The 20,804-nt window shown below is 35.8% G+C and overlaps 1 protein-coding gene across 2 annotated transcripts in view; it reads right to left on the bottom strand.

Moving 5' to 3' along the window:
• Nucleotides 1-20,804, bottom strand: part of CBLB (Cbl proto-oncogene B, E3 ubiquitin protein ligase) — a 178,436-nt gene that overhangs the window by 4,221 nt on the left and 153,411 nt on the right. The window contains exons 13-18 of one of the 2 annotated variants that reach the window (XM_004675235.2): nt 19,297-19,391; nt 15,567-15,710; nt 12,433-12,530; nt 12,193-12,324; nt 9,951-10,091; nt 4,242-4,361 (exon numbers count right to left, since the gene is read on the bottom strand). In XM_004675235.2, coding sequence (XP_004675292.1) covers nt 4,242-4,361; nt 9,951-10,091; nt 12,193-12,324; nt 12,433-12,530; nt 15,567-15,710; nt 19,297-19,391 — 730 coding nt within the window. The remainder of the gene's footprint in view (nt 1-4,241; nt 4,362-9,950; nt 10,092-12,192; nt 12,325-12,432; nt 12,531-15,566; nt 15,711-19,296; nt 19,392-20,804) is intronic. The other variant, XM_012733931.1, reaches the window with a different exon arrangement.

The following is a 20,804-nucleotide window of genomic DNA, read 5'->3' as shown; positions in this document are numbered from 1 at the left end:
GGCACACGGGTGATGGGAAATCCGTGGGGATTACAATCGAGATGGAAAAAAAAAAATACAAATGAAGGTGAGTAGTGCTAGAACCCAAATGCCTGTGACTCCTGTACCCATCATGTCTCCAGTAGATACTGGAATTTTCAGTAAAAGAATCTAAATCATAAAGCTAACTGATAAATGATTTAAAGAAATAGATACATCTTCGCATGAAAAGGCGACTGGTAAACACCATGTTCATACGTCAGCCATACAAATAATTTTTCCAGAAAAATAACCACTTTGAAAAATTCTATCATGAATAAGCTTTACTAAATTGTACTTAGATATAGGGGCACACATTAACTTGTGTTTTTTGTAGAAAAGTCACTTTTTTTTATTAAGTTTTCAGATTTCACTTCAGGTTTATTTTTCTTTCAAATATTTCCATTATTCAGAGATGGACATTAAAGTACAACTTGGCTTCTAGTGATTTCCAAAAACCATTAGAAATTCTAAGCAAGATTTTCCTATTCAATTACCACAGATTTTATGCTCTGAAATCTTTTCAGGGGAGAAAATCTTAACTTTCTTATCTTCTGCTGGCAGTTTTCTGTTTTTTGGCTTCTGTTCACTGAAAACTAAGGTGATGTGTGTCAAGAATTCTGAAAAGATCAGTTGTCGATAAAGGTGAAGTGGGAAGAATACTATAATTGACAATGATGTTTTAGGCTGTAAAATGCATGTTTTATTTTGGTAGATAACTAGGAAAACAAAAGAATTTGCGGACTAGTTGCTTTGAGAGAAAAGTAATCTGTGCTTGGGAAAAATAGTAAGTTTAACTCAGGACACCTCAGTCATCAGGGAAACACACATGACAATTAAATAGAGACATTTTCATAAGGAAGAACTGCAGGATTATTTTCCCCCTCAATCTAAAATTCATAGACCCACATCCCAATTCATTTAATACTACTTGTCACTGCTTTAGCTCAATCTATTTGGCTGTTTGGCCATCACTTCCGAATCTCTTTTCTTTGAAGATTAATTGTATCATCTCTCTATTTTAATATTGATTCATGCATAAAAGAACTGGGGTATAGGCCAGAGGTGGGCTGATTCACCAGAGTGGGAAAACAGAACAGGCAGAGCAAGTGAAATACACTGCTGAGGGGGGAAGGAACAGATGGGAGAGGTCTGCTGTGCCATCTTTTAAACAGAACGTTTTTTTTTTTGGTGAATTTCACTTGGAATATCTTAATTTGACAATTCTAATGGGCTAGTGTAGCTCTGCACCAGATAAATGTCATCTATAACAGATGAGAAACACCGCACAGACTAGTCAGCTTCAGTCAACCACTAAGGTACTATTTATTCCTTCTCAGTCAAATAGTGCCAGGATTAATGTAAACATTGTGTTTACATTCAAAAGAAAGGAAATGAATTCATACTTATAACAGCTGTTAGATAGAAAATTGTGTTAGAAGTACGGAAGAGAAAGACAGAATTCGTTGTGTCTAACTCCCTAGGAAGGCTCAGTGCTTCAAGCCACTGCCATTCACTGCAGTTCAATCCCCAGTCAGGTTGCTGATCCACATGGTGCAGTACACCTCTTCTGTCTCAGCCACTGCTCCCCATTGTGTGTCTAGTCAGTCCTCACACCCTCCCGATCGCCCCCCAGCATGGCTTGGACCCCAGTTCTTGTATGCAAGACCTGTTAGAATCTGAGGTACCAGTGGAAGCTGTATTGAAAAAAGGGGACAGATCAGTAGAATAAATCAGGGTTAAAAGTATCGAAAGATAAACCATAGTACTTCAGATATTATACTGTTCTTACTAACTCTGGGAATTTATGTAAATTATTACATGGACATGTATTCACCGCAGTGCTGCTGTCTTTGCTTGTAGTATTTTTGAATCTCTTTGAGTAATGCTAACAGTGTTTGAGCGCAAGAATAGATGAAGCCATGAAATACTGGGTTGTTGGCAATGTCATGATGCATTTTTACTTAAAAAAAAAAAAAGTATGTCCTGACTTTTCAACAACTCAATGGTGCAGCTCCCTAGAGTACCAACTTTACTCATAACATGGGAGAATTCTTTAGTATTTAAATGAAGAGTGATACCAAGGGGTAAATACTAAAACCAGCAAAAACATTTGAGATACAACACTGTCTACTTCCCTGTGTTAACTCCATGGGAGCAAGATTTGAGAAACACTGATCTAGGATAAAACTTGACTCTCGTATTCTAAGGAAATGAGAGGAAAAAGTACTGGATGGATTGATTAGCCTGATGAATGTTTGGAATTACACCTTAAAAGATCATGATAAGTCATGCATTCCAAACTGGGCAATATTATCCACAGGAGGGTAAAAACTAGTCCCTTGAGGAGTAAGTTCTTACATAATTTACCTCCTTGTTACAGGAGGGAGGGCATGAGTGAATAGGGCTGGTAACTCTGCCTCAGTGGCTACAAACTGTTTGACCACAAGAGGGCCTTGTAACCACCTTAGTCATTTAAATTTTTTTGGCTCATATTTTGAGCTAAGTGTTGAATTCAATTTCCATTTGTTTCATTTTACAATAGCTATCACCAAGTGTTTATATTTATCACTATAACAACATTGCATGTGTCATGATATGGTACGGTGGCTTGCCTATGGATTGTAATCTTCCATCTTGTCATAGGTGACTAATTTTTCATAATTAGAAAAAAAAAACAGGCTTGGATCCTCTCTGCAGGGTGGATAGCTCTGAGATATATACAGGGACAGAGATTTAGAAACAAGATGATTTAAAAGTATATAGTTAGTGGTTCCTTAATTTCATGTGAAAAATGATCAGAACTCAGTACTATAGTGTAGATTTTTAAAATTATTTCTAATACCCTTTTTCATCCCTACTGTGTTTATGCTATTCTTGTACAAATTAATACCTATCTCAGATTGGTTGTGAGTGAGGAATAAATATATATTACATTATATTCATCTCAAATAGCACTTGATCCATGTATATGCTAAAGAAATTTTAAAAATGATTGTTTAAGTTGGATCAATTGATTTTTGGAACTAATTCATGTCCTAAATTTAGGACGTGTTAATGCATCATTTTAATTACAAGCACATAATCCAGATTCTGTTGTAAAACTGAAGTTGTATATAAATATAGTGAAGGCCTAAGGCTATTTATTTAGCCTTAATATAAACTTCATATATTTGGTCACTTTTAACTAATAAGGGAGATCTCCCTTATTTTGTTGACAATAAGAGCTTTTACTAGTTATAAACATATTGAACTCAAATCACATTTGAAACTCTAGCAGTTTTCAATAGTTTAAATTGCCTTTAAATCCTCATACTACAAAAAATCTTTTCTTGTGCTGCATGTTATCAGTACAAATATAAGCACATCCCCATTGTACTTTGTAATTACTCTGCTATAACTTGTATTCCCTGGATTTTTGAAGGATATTCAAACTAAAACATTTTACAAGGAAAAACTGTAAAACCTACTAGCTCATAGGTATATTTGCGATAACTTAGGCAAAAGAGATAGAAACAGGATAATTTTGAATTCTTTAAAAATATTTTTTTCATATCAATAAGTCACTACTCATTATTTCACCATAAAAGATAAGTGAAACTGAATTTAAGGTGATACAGTTATATCAGAGTCTTCATCATATATAATGCCCAGTCTCAGATTTCTGAGATGAAATAACCTACTGGGCAGCCTGACATCCCTGTGACTGGTATCATGCTAGAAAACAGTACCTTACAGGGAGAAGTCTAAACTCGTTGATGTTACCTGAGAATAATAACCGGGACTACTTAATCTCTCAGGTCCAGACAAACTAACAGTTGTTGAATTATGATAGCAATGGGGGCCGGGGAAGAAGAATTTTACTGCTGATGAATATGACTTGTACTGACCAAACTGGTACCCTCCTCACCTATTGGCTGAGAGTGGAGCACTGCATTAATTATGGAGACATAGTTTAGAATATTTTCACCAAAGATCTCACATAGCTAATAAGGCAAAACAGAAGTTAGAGAAAGGATGTACTACTGTTCCTTCCCCTGCCATTAGCATCTCTTACTGGTCAATGAAAGCGAATGTTAAGACCAGAAACCTCTCAAACCCAACTTTATAAGCACAATGAAAGGTGCTGAAAATACTTTGCCCTTTAAATTGTTTAACGAAAAGATGTTCTGAAAAGCTAACGATATAAATCTGTAAGGTCTGATTGCTATTAGTCTACTTACCTGAAGAGGAAGGAAGCTGATCATAGTCCTGTGATGTTCTGTTGGCTTTGACATTTTCACCTGGTAATCTCCTGGCAGGAGGCAAAGGAACTTGGCCACTTGCTGGGTCAAAAAAGGGATCTTAAAAATAAAGATTTTATTTAGCCTTGTCAGTTGACTGAAGACAAAATTCTGTGTAAAGATTTGAAATTAGAAAAAATTTCATGACTTAGGAATTACTTCTAATGTATTCATCACTTGATCAAATATGCTCTTCTAACTTATTCCTAGGTAATAATACATTTATACATTTTTCAGGTCTCTAATTGAACTGCAAAATTATTGATGAAAATTGTGTTTAATTTTATGTGCTAATCTTTCCTGTACAATGAACACAAGTCAATCTCTAACACCAGACAACCTGTAAATTGAATCAGCCATTTGGGGTTTCTATTATTAACATTAAGTTTTGAATTTATAGTAAACTCAACTCTTAGGAAGTCATTAGGCTCATAAACCTCATCATCTTTGAATTTGTATCTAACACATGTACTAAGTAAACTCGTTGGAAAACAGCCTGTAGGTAATAATTACCAAAATTTTAAAATTTTGATAGGTTCAGATGTTTCAGGATCAGTGAAATTTGAATTGCTAGACTAACCTGGGAATTATTAAGGATGATCTGATTATATTTCATTATTTTAACTTTCACATGACATTAGGAATATAATTGAGTCGTAGGTTATTTGAAGAGTCAGTGAGTTATTTTAATTTTGCTGAAACATTCTAGGAAGGGCCAAGAGGATAAATATGAGATGTTAGTCTCTTGATTTGGAAGACTTACTAAGTAAACCAAGTAGGGTGAAGATTTTGATACTCCAATTGCTTTTACTTTTTGCATTTTGAAGAAGCATTGATATAAATTATGTCAAGTGTAATTTATAGATTTGTCAGATATTTCCACCGTAAGACTGCATATAGTTCAGGCATAAACAGACTACAGTGCTATGATATGTTGTTCCCTTAAGCAATTTTCCTTAAGTTACTAAGGCCATTAAAAATATTAACACATAACAAAAAAATACTTCAGTTCTGAATGTGAACTATTTTTTGTCTTAAATGTAAATTTGCTCAGATACAGGGTAAACTCGAATTCTATAGCAAGTTATACCTTTGGAAGCAGTCATGCTTCCATGAAAAGATCCATAAAGCACAATTACTAACTCTCCCCTGATAAGAAAAATTTGAAAAGTAAAAAATCTTCAAAAACTAAATAAAATAAAATTTTTATAGCCACACTTAGGATTAAAGCATAGTATATAAATGTTTTTTTTCAATTTGTAATGAGTGTTTGAGAAGTAAATGTGTGTAAACACGATGGAGTTAATCTATTCTAAAAAGTAAAGCACTGCTGTTAGTGATTTATAGTATGGTAGCATTAACATTTAAGATTTAATGTTTATTTTAGAGATTAAAAAACGGGACGGGAGTATTTGCTAATTATAAAAGGGGGGAATATGCATCAATCAAAATTATGCTGTGCGATAAGGAAACCTATGAAGTGGATATTGTGGGGAAGAGGCATTATGGAATCTTGATTTTTTTTTTTCCCCCCAGTGACAACAAAGATTTTTACTCAATAGACAAACCTGAACAGTAAAACATTCCTTCTGGGACTACCCAAAAATCCAGAAGATTGATCTGAAACAAGATTCCTCCTCTTCTGTTCAATATTTGACTCATATTCATAAAATCTCTACTAGATATGATATAGGCCTGGATTGATATGCAAGAATAACTTACTAAGTTTCCGATCCAGGGCTTTCTCCCCATTAAACACCCTCAATTCCATTAACCCACACAGTTTAGGTGTGGTCAGAATTCCCAGTACCATGTTGCTGTACTCTTCTAGGAATACCCTGGCACAGTGTTTCTCAGTTAGACTTTGCCTTTTTATCAAGTCCCCAGGTGATATGAAGACAACACCACACTAGCCCATCAATGCATGAACACAGTGGCCTCCTCTTTCCCTGACTAAATGTAACCCTCAAAGATCAATAAACAAACCCACCTATATCCTTGTAACTATTGCTAATGATTCAGGTTTCCTTTGTAGTTATATGATTACATTTCTAATAATCAACTTTGCTAACTGTTAGACTTGAGTCGTGACTTTAGGATCGGACAAGGACTTCAAAAGAGTCTAGATTAGAGACAGAGTGAAAGAAAGGTGCAGTGAGGGCTGCTAAATACACTGGGTTTTGTGCACTGCACAAAGACATGCCATTATGAGAATGAACAGACTTAGCTTGCTTCATTCAGCACTTGCTCGGGTACACAGTGGAGGGGAGGCTGCTATTTCAAAGCCAGCACAAAGGAAGGGTCTTTTTGTAATCTGGACAAAAGCACATATATGCTTGTGGTAGTTCTAGGTTTGTTGACAGTAAAGTGTGAAGCTGTTTTTTAGAGTTCTTTAGGTTTTGTTAAGCTCAGGCTCTGAGTGGCCCTTCCTGAACAGATGGCCGACATAAAGCAGTGGCATTACTGTTTTGCCAAAAGAAATCTTGCATGAAGTACTAAAATAGAAAACATAAAAGCAGCATCAGGCTGTGCACCCTTCTTTTTCTGTCCTTCCTTCGTCCTACAGGAACCCTATGGCTCCTTTGCAGAAACCCAGGACCCTGCACTTTGGGATCTTGACTACAGAGAAATTCATTTAGGCATAATGCTGGCAAGGTGGACTAGCATCCTTGGCTAAGGAGGTGGGTTTGATTACAATGGAATATACGTTTACCTATTGAAAAACAGTGGTGAAATGCCTGTGCAGACTGTTTACTAGTCACTTTTTACATAATTTATAGTATACTATAAATATGCAATAGTATTTTCTGAGGCTCAATTCTTAGAAGATTCACAATAACACTTCTTCACCCTCTTAGATTTTCAGATTGCAAAATGCTTATTTGTAAGCCAAAAGAAATATTTACATTACAATCTGACATGAATAAAATTAAATGTATCTGGCAACAGAGTAGAAATGAATGGTGTTTACTATATGGGGATGTCAGCATTATTGAGAATGCCTCCATGTATAAAAGGAGGTCAAAAGAGAAAATCATTTCAAATGACATCGCTCTGGCCCTAAGGCAGCCTCATGCAGGTTAAGGATACTGTTGCTATGCTGCCTGGCAAGCTACTAAAATCAAAACTTGCACATCTTACCATGAAGTTAAATCAAGCTTGGGAGATTTCCATTAATTTTAAAAGCCCTACAGTGATTTTTAATTTAAAGGGCCTTAAATAACATATAAAAGGAGGTAGGTACACAAAGCCCCTCAGACTCAGGACACCACACAAGGCTTCCTCAGGTAGAGTTGAGTGGATGGAAAAGCATCTGAATGCCTCGCTTGGGCAGCCGCAGGGGACACAGCAGAGTTGCCTACCACATAGAGGATCAGGTCCCAACTGAAGAGGCAGGCAAAGTCAGAAGTTACGATAAGTATCCTGATAGAGAATATCAACAAACACCTAAAGAAGTTTTAAGGTTGAGAGTACACTAACAAAATTGAAACATACCAGAGGAGAATAAAAGTGAATAATTGCATTATAGGGGTTCAAGAATAAAAGAATGCACACAAAAGTTATGTGGGGGAGGAAACATACATTTGAAATTTATGGAGTGATTAACAAGGGCTAGAAGAATTCATCACCTATAAGTATGCCTAGCAAGAACTGTTAAAGGGTCTGCTTTTGAAAGAAAGTTGACTTTGAACAACATGGGTTTAAAATTAGGAATAAGATTGCTTTAACTTTGCTTTTTTTTTTTTTTTTAAGATTTATTTGTACATACAGAACTGGGGTACAGGCCAGAGGCTCAGGGGTGGCGAAAGACCTCACCAGAGACATAATGGGGAGCAGAACAGGCAGATCTACGAAGTACACTGCTGAAGGGAGCAGCGGGCAGGTCTGCCACGCCATGTGGTCACCTCCGGGGCAGGCGGGAATCGAACTTATGCGGAAGTGGCTTTAGCTTCTCAGTGCGCCATCAGGGAGGGCCTAAATACTTTTTTATACTTGAGATTTGCATTCACAAATTCAACCAGCCATTGATTGAATCCCTGGATGTGGAACCCAAAAGGTGCACAAGGCTTGTGAACACCAGCAGATGTTGGCATCTGTGGGGGCCAGGGGTGTGGTGTTGGAACCAATACTCTGAAAACCAAGGAATGCCTGCAGTTAAATTTAGAGGGAATCAAAAGTTATACACCAGTTTTTTGAGGGTTGATCCTGCCCTGTTCAAGTTCAGTGGTAGTGCTAATTAGCATCAAGAATGTAAGAGAAGAATTTCAGTGGAAAAGGTGAGTATATAGCAAAATAGGAAATGTAGATTGAGATAAAAATTGTAGTATTAAGTTAACCCACAAGAATTAATATAAAGATGGAAAATGAGACATCAAATGGAGGAAGCAATAATACAAAGTTATGGAAAGTGCTCACACACAAGCACTATCAAGCCAAACAGTGTCATACACAGAAAATGAATAATGTGCACACATCACTAAAGAGTCATCAAACCTCAAAAGCTTGCAATAACATGGATGGACATGCAGGGGATTATGCAAACACGCTAAGTGGAAGACAAAACAAAAGGAACAAGCAAAAATGAAGATAAGTCCTGATTACATAGTGGTAGATCCTGGGGACAAATCTTTGTGCTGTGTGGGAACTAGACTTTCTGTGGGATCATAATGTAGAATAATATGGCTGTTCTACATTATGTACCAGTTTGGAACCATGAGGCTGCCCACCTAAAATTTATGTAGAGTTGCTATAAAACATTTCTTAGAAGATGAACTACTTTTAGAAAAATCAAGCTATATACTACAAGGTATATGTCCACAATCCAGGTGATTATAAACAGAAAAAGAATACCAAAAGTGAAAGATAATGACTGAAAATCCCAATTTCACTGATAAATGGGTCCCAGAGCACTCTTGACAAGCTTTACAGGATTATCCATCTAAAAGGTAGAAGATTTGTTTGGAAAAACAATTTCCCCTATTTTTAACCAAAGCAATTCGAGGCAGCAAATATTTTAGAACACACTGGTATCACTGACAAGACAGATTAAGAAGCCCAGGATCAGCAGATTCAATGTGACTGAATGTTTTCCACTGACAATTCTAATGCAGAGGATAGTTTATTAAATCTTTTGATTTTCCCTAGTGACAGAAAAAAGCTATGTAGTAATTTTTCCCTTAATGACCAGTAATTGGAGTTGGTACAGAGACTTTAAAGATGCAGTGACAAAGCCATAAAATGCAGATATTTCAGAAAACTTACCTATTAATGTTACAGCAGTGTACTTTACCAAAGTACATTTTTGAAAAATCTGAAACTAAGGCATTTCTACTAAGGCTTAAAAACCTAATAGACTCAGCATCTCTAGTTTGTCCAATCACTGAAGCTTCTCAGGAGTGCCTCATATAAGTTGGGGCTGTTATTTGTGCTGGATGATTTTATTTTTACGGTACCATTTCTAAATTCTATGATTCCTTCTTTCCTCCTATCTTTTTTGGCATAAAACCTACTGATTAACAAACCTACCCACCGGCTGCTATTTTCCCTCTCTCTTCCAAGGATTTTTCTGCTAGGAAACCAGAAACAAATGGATTACATTCTTGACAGTAAGATTTTAAGTGACAAGTTTTCTGTAGTTTTTCCACCTACCTGAAGGAAGAAGGAAGAGGTCCTGTCCTGAGGATGGTCGGCTGCTGGAGCCAGGAGGTTTTGAATGCTCAGTGAGACTGTGCCTTGCAGGAGGGGGAGGCGGTGGGAGGGAAGGTGGAAGGGCATCAAACGCATCTTCGCCTATTTAAAGAAAGGTCAGTATCAACAGCATTCAGCATTCATCAAAATGTATCAGGTAAAAAGCAAAATTAATGGTTACTTTTGCTGCTTAAAAAACACTTCACCTGCAGGGTTCATCCAGCAGCTCACTGTCTTTGATAACAGGAGTTACTAATTTTATGGGAATGTTTGGAGAAAAACAGACACATATGTATGTGTAAACATTTTCTACCTCCTAGTACCATTTAAAAAAAAAAAAAAGAGTGCAGATTATGAAGACGGCTTATTATTCACTTGTACCTTTTATAATATTGAGACATGGGAAATGTGACCTAAAATTTATTATCGGTCACACTGTTAGTACCAAATTCTTTGTAAATGCTTATAACCTCTAATTAGAAAATCACATGTACAACATTTAATGTCACAGAAGTTTACTTTTTATATTATTCCACTGCATTTCATTTAATGTTTTATCTATTTCATTGTTAAAGGTACACAATAGAAGAATATATTTTTCACATATCTGTTGTCTCTAAAGAGGAACAGTTAAATATAGAACTTCCTTTTGTGGTTCCCATAGCTAGTTACTTCTATTTGCATACTTCCCAGCAACTGTACAATAGTGCATTATGCAATTATATCTAATTTTCCCCCTGTCATACTATTTTACTCACGTTTCCCCTTACCTTGATTCTTTAGATTTAGAAATGCAATACTTGTATCTTTGTAAGCTATTTCAAATACTTTGTTAATGAAATGAACACCTACGTATTGCAGTAATCAAATTTCTTATGTATTTAAATGCATTGAATTAAACATAAAAGTATAAACTAAAATGATTTTGTCATTCTAACTTTTAGTTGTTTGCTATGTTATCATATTTATTTGAACCTTTTTTCAGCCCCTAAATGTCAGGCACCTTATGTGTATGTAATGATCAAAATCAAACTTAGTTTTCACCAGGGGATATAAGAAAAAAAAAAAAAAAACAGGTATGATTTGTGGGTGAATTTCCCATAGGTATCAGCAAGGGATATGCACTAAAAGAGGGAAAAAATACAGAAAATAAGATTTAGATAGGTGTTACCAAGAAGAAGGTCAGGGTTACTGGGGGCTTGAAACCATTTACTCACCAAATGTATAATGGTGAGCTCTAGGTGGTATAAATGTTATAAGCAAGGCATGAGGGGCACAGGAAGAACATGCTAAAAAGACAGGTTGGAGCATTTATGTTCATTGTCTAGTACGCTACTTACCATCCCCATAGGTATTTAATTAAAATTAAATTCAGATCAAGTCACACTAGCCACATGTGAATATAGATATCCTTAAAATCACCACATTAAGTTCTATTGGAAAATGCTGATATAGATCATAACACTTGGGTTACTGGTCAAAACCTAGCAGCATTAAGGAAGGAGAAAGAGAAATATTGTAGGTGACTTAGCTAGGAGGCCCTTATCCATTATACACAAAAAGCCCTGAAATCCAGAGAAGAGGAGTAAAAGGCACCCTAATTATATGACTAGAAATGCTAGTATGTGGAGTTTGGGGAAAATAGGTTAATTTTCTATTTCTGGTAGCCTAATAACCAAATCAGATCAGAGTGAAAAGAACCATGGCACATTGGTTTGTTAATGTGACACCAACACCTCCTTAAGTGAACTTGAGCCCAGCACCTGCTAACTGCACACCTTTGTGTACCTTCACTCTATGTGCACAGATTCTTCATGTGTTACAGTTATAATAAGACAATATTCTCCACTTACTACAATAAAATGCCTATTTTTATGCAATTAGCTGAGTGCTGAAAGAAATAGTACACACATTCTTTAAGAACTGGACTTAAGAAAATCTTGAACATTTCAAGCCTACTGGAACACAAGGTCTGGGGAATGAACCAGGCTCGCCTGTTTTCTCAACGGCTTTTAGTACACAGAACTACCACCTTTTCTATCTCTGCTTGCCATCTACCAGTAAAGGTGAAAAGGAGTGCCACCATCACCTGGGAAACCCCTTTTGCTTCATATAAAGGCATTGCTTTGAATTCTGATAATTCAGATATTAATTGAGACAGGTGTCAGGGTGGACGTTTTGAAAATTTTTTAAAGATTTCAACCTAATGGAGGGATGAGAAGATCATAATCAGAGGGCGTCCTGTTGAGTGAAGAACCATGCTTTGGGTTGTCGCGAGTTGGAGGCCTGGCAGGTGGTAGTGGCACTGGATCAGAGGCTGACTCAAAAACATCTCCTAGAGGATAACACAAAATCTTAATGTATTTTCACGTCAACAGTAGCACAGAACTTTGCCTTTAAATTCTGACCATTAAGGTGTAGAGCATAAAGGTTTTATACATACCCTTTAAGTATATGCCTAAGTCAGGGATGTTCGATTTCTTCATCTCTGAAGATGTACCATAGGTTCCATTTAATATACAATGACCATTATCACAAGACCTAAAGTAGAGATCAAAGGACAAAATCATAAGGATAAAGATTTCCATTTAAAAGTCATTTGGGTTGATGATGGCAACTAACCATCCTGTTCACTTACAAGTTTAAAAATGTATTTCCTCTTTCCCAGAAAAAGTTCAATTTCTATACTCTTATGTCCTTTTAAAAAGTGAAACCAATTATAACCACAGAAATTGTTGGATTATCTAGGCATGTGTGAAATTAACACATCATTTTCAGAGCATGATATTACCTTGTCAAGTCTTAGAAGGAAAAAAGGTACCAAGACAAAACAAAAAAACAAAACCCCACAATTTAGTGACTATTATTTGTTTATGGTATTTTTTTAACTTATTTTTGTAATTTAATTTTCCCTCGCAATAGAGACCATAAAATGAAGGCAGCTTATTAAATGTTCATGCTATCACAATCTGACGGGCATATTAAAGGCCCAGACTCTGTGGGAGAGTTCCACTTCTGCCACAATGAAAATTTCCATGCTTCTGACAAATGGAGAAAAATTATATTAGCAAAGTCCTTGGGTATAGAAAACATTCTAAATCGGTGTCTATAACATTAATTATAACATAAAGTGTATTTTTATTACTTGGTTATTAATACTTCTGAATCATTTGCACATACACAATGGGTAAAGCTGAGGTTTGGAAAGACAGCGGCAAAGAGAAGCCTGTTTTGTCTTCGGCAACTAAATAGCTGCATAGCTATGGACTAGGCTCACCACATTATTCTACTATTAAATGAAAAATAGAGAACCAAATTAAGAATCAAAAAAACCTTAACAGCTTGAAGACAACAGAGCAGACATATGGGAAAGGGAAAGGGGTAGGAACGCACGAACACAATGGCTTGTGGTGGACTACAGGTGAACTGGGTGCAGATACCAGACGGAAAGAGCCCTGATCTTTCAAAATGAAAAGAATAAACTATTTCTTTAAAAAAGCTATAGAAGGCCGAGTTCATGTTTTGCATTTCTCTGATTTACTCAGCATTCTTGGGGCAAGGTAAAGGTATATACATAACGAACGATATTTGAATAGATCAAGAGTGCTTCATGTGAAGTGCATTTCTGTTCTCTCTGCTGGCTACTTCTCTTTAAAGAAGCAGAGATGGTTCATTTAAAAGTATTGAATTTTCATAAGAATGATGAAACTGAGATGAATTATTTATCTACTGTTTAACTTTTTCCACATATTGACAATTTCTCCAAAGGAACAGGATACAGAGGTGAAAGGCAGTGTTTAACCTTAAAGAGGGCTTTGTAGATAACATAATACACTGTAATAGCTTTCATGAACAAATTGGATAAAAATTTCACTGCAATCAAGTTTAGGCATTATCAACATTCATGACTTTTTCTATAACAGTAGAATAAATGGGATGGTGGCTATAATTCAAATTTATTTTCAGGATTTGGGATGCCTGCCCCCCCCCCAAAAAAAAATTTCACCTAATATGATGTGACAAGTAAAATTTAAAGTATTAAAATTATACCCCTCACCACTAAGCAGTAAAACAAACAAACTCAAGTTGAACAAAAAACTCATCTTCATTTTTTTTTGAACTTTTTAAGAATTACCACACATTTCTAAGAGCCAAAGGAACTGAAAGTACTTAACAATCTGTATTTGCTGTAAAGGGACAAATTTTCTAACAGGGGAGGAAACCCTTGGTGGTTCTGCTATAACAAACTGCCTCTCACTTATTTGTCCTCTTAATGATACTATTTTATCAACAAATATCTTAAACACCAGCAATTAGCAAGAAGTGCCTTGGTTCTTTAAATACAAAGGCTTGGCCTGGTTTATAATTCTGCAGCAGGTGGGTACTTCTAGCCAGGATCACTCATTAGGACAGATGTGTAGTTAAAGTGAAATTTGCTTCCATTCCCTGCCCCCCCCCCGCCCCCCAATGTATTTTTCTACCTCAGTATGATACTTAGGCAGGCATTAAATTCTTTTAATTTTTTCATCTAAAAGAAGGAAATATTCCCCTCGTAAAATGCTCTCAATTGATTGACGATCTCAAAAAGGAAACGGCATATTCAATAAAGATAATGTAGATAATTGAAGTGTCAAAAAGGCTCTCCTATCTCTCAGTCAGTCAAGCAATATTGGGAGGCAGAAGGCTGGACCACCAGCAGCTACTGGAGAATTGGAGTGCCCTATTCTATGTATCCAGCATAGCTTCAGAGGTGTGATACAAAGGAGCTGGAGCTCTGAAGGTTCTGAAGTTGATGAAAAAGAATCAACAGAAAAATAATAGATTACAGCTTACTCTTTCCATTATATAAATGCAGCAGCATCCTACTTAAAAAGCAATATTTCAATACATCCACCCATTTTTGTTAAGTGTCATATCGCTCAGTAAGGCTGATAACTTAATGCCCAAGGATGTCCCCATTACACTAAGAATAAACAAGAATAAACCGACCAGAAGAAAACACTGTTGCTAACCTTCTTATTTGGTCCAAGAAAAAGTAAAATCTTACGTGATAAAAAGCAGTTCAGGAACACAACTTCAGGTATTTTTTTTTTAAACTTCAAGATATAGTAAAAGTGTTGGTGTAAAGAAGGGGATACATATAAATTATTTTAGTTTTATGGTTATGAAAAAAAAATCAAAGGAAAGCTGTCATAATGCATTTGCTTCTAATCACTAACATTTTCCATAAAGTCTTAGAACAGCTAAAGTGTGCTAAGAATAATATTGAAAATGCATTAATTAATCACCATTATGTTAAACCTATAGCAAAGTTTTATGAATGTATAATTTGTTTTGGGGAGGGAAGGGTCAACAAAATGTTCCATTAGATTTACAAGTCAACTAAGTAAAATAACTTACTGATTAATGGGAAATCTGCCTCTTAGTTTTCTTTGAAGAGTAATGCAAAAAATAGTGTACTAGAAGAAAAGGCTTTCAGAAAGAAGGCAGAATTAAATGTGATTCAGTTGCTTACAAACAACACGCATGGTTATGCTTATACAGATATGATGTGATAAATAGCTGCCCACTTCTTACCTAGGAGGAGGCTTTACATTATGACAATGAGATGGTTGTGAATTCAAGGAAACAGGATGGGATGAAGGAATCTTGTATTCATCTTCCTCTTCTAGCGGGTCTCTGTTTTTTTCTGAAAGGGAATTTGCTAATGGACCAGTACACCTATCAGTGGGGGGGAGAGAGGGGAGAAAAAAAAGTCCAGTCTAGTTTAAGCATAACCCAGAATAGGCAAAACCAATGTGATATATTCAAATGAAAGAAGCTAGTTTATCATTTTTCAATATTCTAGGCACTAACATTTTTCATAAAGGCTTAGAACAGAAAAAATACATTGAGAATAACGTTGCAAATGCATTAATTAATCATTATGTGGAACCTATAGCAAAGTTTTAAGCATGTATAATTTGGGGGAGGAAGAGTGATATTAGAAGAACTGTTCTGATACTAAGTACAAATGATAAGGTTTTTCAAACTTTTGTTAAAACTACTGATGGAGGCCCTCCTTGGTGGCGCAGTGGGTTAAAGCACAACACTGAGAAGCTAAAGCCACTTCCGCATGAGTTCGATTCCCGCCTGCCCCGGAGGTGACCACATGGCGCGGCAGACCTCTCCTGACCCGCCCTCTGCTCCCCTCAGCAGTGTACTTCGTCGATCTGCCTGTTCTGCTCCCTGCTCTGTCTCTGGTGAATCCTCTCACCCTCCGCATCTCTGGCCTTTACCCCAGTTCTGTATGTACAAATAAATACATCTTTAAAAAAAAAAAAAAGAACTACTGATGGATTAAAAGAATTTTTGTACATATTTTAAATGGCACAGTAAGAGAAATCTATAACTTGTCATATGAAACAAAACTGTCTTGGAATTGTAACAGAAAATGCAGAAAAATAAATCAATGCTCTTAAAATATTAACATTTTGTTCCAATATAACATAAATGGGTGCATTAAAATGGTAAGTATATATGCATGGTACTTTTACATTTAATGAAGTTTTTATAGAAAGGTTGAGTATTTTCTTTCTTATGACTGTTATACTTGAAAATACATCCAATTTAATTAAATGAAAGTTCTTTCTCCTGTGAAGTTACCAAATTGTTATTTTTCCCCCCAACAAGCAAGAACTAAAAAGGACTAAAGCAGTGAAAATAAATAAGACAATACGTAAGGTCTGTGAGTTAGAGTACATTATCTTTATGGCTTAAATTTCATGACATAATAAGGAAAATGACTAAAACAATCAATCATTAAATTTACAGGCATTTTACTTATATGTTAGATTTAAAAAAAAAAAAGAAATAAACAACAAAAACATACTCTTTTCTACAACTGTCACTATTTAACTTGCTGATGCCAGTGGAAAAATGCTATAGTGAAGTACACAAAAAGTTGCCCAATGGCATTGCAAGATACTGGAAATATATAAACTTAAAACTTCTTTCTGAATCATCACGAATCTCAGAAAAAATGCCGTGACTGCAATTTTGAAGCACCTTCTGTAGAGGGAGCAAGAGGTCTTTGGTACATGGACCATGAAGCTAAAGAATGTGTATAATTTGTTAGAAAATTAAGGACTTTTCATTGTGCTCACTGCAAGACAACATTAAGAAAAACTCAAAGGTCTTTAACAGTACATCTCAACTAGAAACTTCAGATGAAAAAGTCTTAAGACTTTTCAAAATATATTTTCATCCATTTTGAAGACTTTTCAAAACCAATTTTTGAGTTCTTGTTTGAGTGAACCTGGAATTCAAGTGACAGTTTATGAGATGAATGCACAGTGATGGGGTGACAGAGCCCACTATCACTGCCTAGAGAACAAGGGAATGTCATTACCAACCCAAGAATTATACCTACTATGTTTTAACCATGAAAGGTATCCAAATGAAGGCATATCCAAATGAAGGCAGAAGGTGGGTAAGTGACATGCTGGACACCAGAGGAGGGATTTCAAGCTTAACTTTTCCACAAATTCTTATAAATACCAACATATCTTTGAACTGAGCTTAGAAATTTTACTACATATATAAAGAATTTATTTGGGGCAAGAATATCATACATTCTTACTGACAGAGCCTATTGTGTCCTACTGCACACACAGCCTTACTGCAGACTATGTGTACTGCAACTTCAATGTCTATTATGTTCCTACCAGTTTCAAATATATTTCCCACTGTGGAATGGTCATATTAGCTTAATTTCCCACTATAGAGTGAATGATGTCAAACTGCACACTCTTGTTTTTCCTCAAATATTCCCTTTTTCCACTGATCCCATAGTCAGGACTCCAGAAATTTCCATTCTTTCTATGAAATGTCCTTGACTTAACAAAGTCTGAAACACTCTCCCCAAGTTAGAATTGTACACTTTGGTCATATTCTCTAGTGATTCAACGTGTGCTATTTTCTGAAGTATGTTGTCAATAGCTGGGGAGATGGGATCTAGCTTATCCCTATTTGGTGTACATATGTATATTCTGAGTTCACCAGTGAAAGAAGGAATGAAGAAGCCCTAAAACTAAAAAAGCAGCAGTGGTGGGAGGGGAATGCATGGACTATGCTGACAGCACATGGGTGATTTGGTGATGGGAAGCCCACAGGGATTACAACTGAGATGGAAAAATGCGCAAAATGATGTGCACAAAAATAAACTATTAAAAAAAAAAGCAACATCTTTAATCAGAAACAAGGATCTGAGTATCTAAAATTAAAGGCAATTAACTAACCAGGTATTCTCAGTGTATTCACTATAAAGTAAAAAACAGAAAGGTTGATAGGAGAAAATCAGAGAATGTAAGACAAGATTTTACCCTAAAACCCTATAATCTTTTTAATGTGGAGAAGCTCTTTACAATTAGGAAAGAGCACAGCAACACACATAATGAAATATGTAGAAATAAACTACAGGAAAACGAATGGGAATTAGTTTTACTACTGTCACTGTGACTGGAGAAGTCACAAAAGTTACCATACAGAAAATATTTAGAGTATTTTGAATAGGTGTTGAATAGGAGAGAATAGCCTGAAACACTCACAATCCTAGAGTAAAATTAAGATAAATCTATAGAGTATGCATTTGGAATTATTGAACAACTGAACTGGGTAAAAATCTATCCTATGGCTAACAGAAGAGCACAGGATTAATTAAGAAGAAACACAATGCTGGGTTTTTAAGTAAAAAAGTGATTTGGGTATAAACAAAAATTAAATTAATCCAGCTGTGTGAACAAAATATACTGGAGGAAAGTAGACAGCATACTTAGAACAGAGAGTGGGAAAAATGTGATTTAAGAGTTTGGTTTGGTACCTGTTTGACTTGGTAGATGTTAAATAACTGTTCAAAGTGGCACCTTTGTCCCTATTTTTCAAGGCAATCTCTGGGTGACTATGTGATTCTGGCTTAAATCCCATTGAAGGTTATTTCTGAGATTCTATCATAAAATCAGATCTAGGCTCTTTCAGTTGTTCATAGATGAGGTGAAGCTAGGTCAAAGGGTAATATTAGTGGAGTATAAACAACTTGCAAAGAACTTACAGGATTCAGTGGTGAATGGATTTGAGAAATAAGGAAATTGGAGAAATCAAAGATCTGTTGCGGTGACCAGCAAAGAATCGGGAAAAACGTTACACCTGGTTATTTTATGAATCTGCCTGACTCACACTTACTTGATACATTTCTCTTCACCCTGTACTGTATCACTTCTACTCTATCTTTACCTATAGACAAATGATCTCCACATTCAATGCAACTCACTTGATGCTAGGGAGAAGGGTAGCGGCTGGAGGAGGGGGAGACAGTCGGGGAGGAACATCATATTCTTCACTTCCCAGGTGACCATTGGAGAAGACCTGAAAGGAAATCCAAGAGTTATTTTGGAATTTAACTTCTGGGGGTTAGTTGAGAATTTAAAGCAGTGACTGGCCCTCCCTGGTGGTGCAGTGGTGACAAGCACAGCACTGCAAGCTGGCCATAGCCACTTCAATCCCCAGCCCCGGAGGTGATACAACACGATGCAGCAGACCTCCTGTCTTGCTTGCTGTCCATCATTCTGCCTGTTCTGCTCCCCACTCTGTCTCTGGTGAATCTTCTCACTGCCCCTGCACCTCTAGCCTGTACCCCAGTTCTGTATGCATAAATAAATATTTTTTAAAAGAATTTAAAGCAGTGGCAACTCATAAAATCTATAGTTTTAAAGAGAAAATAGAATTTATGTTTGTGTAAGCAAGTGAAATGTATTTAATTCAGGAATCTTTAACATTATCGTTGAGGCCATTATTCACCACCACCCAAAGTAGTACCCAACTATATAAACAAAATACAACATGATTCACAAATATATTAAGAGGAATACTATGATTACTTATCTGATATATTTAGATAGTACAATTTCCCCCAAAGGATTGTTTTCTATTGAAGTTAGGCACTGTGTGTAAGGATACCAGTAAGAAGAGCAACCATATTTGTGCAATTCTTATTTCAATCCCTCACACATAAAAGTGTCCTATATGATATTTTTCTGGGGTAAATATAACATTTTAGAACTACTCAATAAAACATGAGTTTAATCAGAAATGCCTTCTTTCAAGGTTGTAGCTTCAGCAATACTTGACTTGGCTTTCACAATGCAGACAGTTTTCAGTGTATGAAGTACACAAAACAAAACTATAAGTTTGTTCATAAGGAATGGCTGTCACCGTTCAGTTACTCTGAAATCAGAAATTCTGCTTTTCAGTTGCTCAGTTTGACCATAAGACCTGCCTGAACTGCTCTTTGTTAATCAACAACTTAAAGAAACAAAAGAGAATAATGTTGCAAAATTCTATCTGCAAGATTAAAATTATCTTCAGATCTTTAATCATTAGTTTTATCCATGGGTTTCTTTCTTTTCATTTATTCTTATTTAAAAGATAAGCTGATCGGACAAATAGGATGTAACATGTGAATAGTCCTATATAATCCAAACACTGACCCACTGATTTCTTTCCTTTTCATCTCCACAAATTCTAAAATGGTGCCTAAGCTTTAGGATGAGAAATTGAAAAGGATATATATATAGCCTTCTCTATCAACTTAAGAAAAGGAAAACGTTTAAAGAATGCATTTGAAATATCTGTTTGCAATTGAAAGCTACACAATCACAGTACTATACCACTGGTTTCATTCTTAAAACTAGGTTCTATGCTATAATTCCAATTTCTCTTTTTCATGTCTCCCCTCATTAGATTCAATATACTATAACAAATCACATCTCTAAAATGAAA

Source organism: Condylura cristata, unplaced genomic scaffold, assembly GCF_000260355.1.
Source record: "Condylura cristata isolate star-nosed mole 26May11 unplaced genomic scaffold, ConCri1.0 scaffold00003, whole genome shotgun sequence".
NCBI classification, from domain to species: Eukaryota; Metazoa; Chordata; class Mammalia; order Eulipotyphla; family Talpidae; genus Condylura; species Condylura cristata.
Note: the sequence above shows the minus strand (reverse complement) of the source record. Positions and strands in the feature narration are given on the sequence as shown.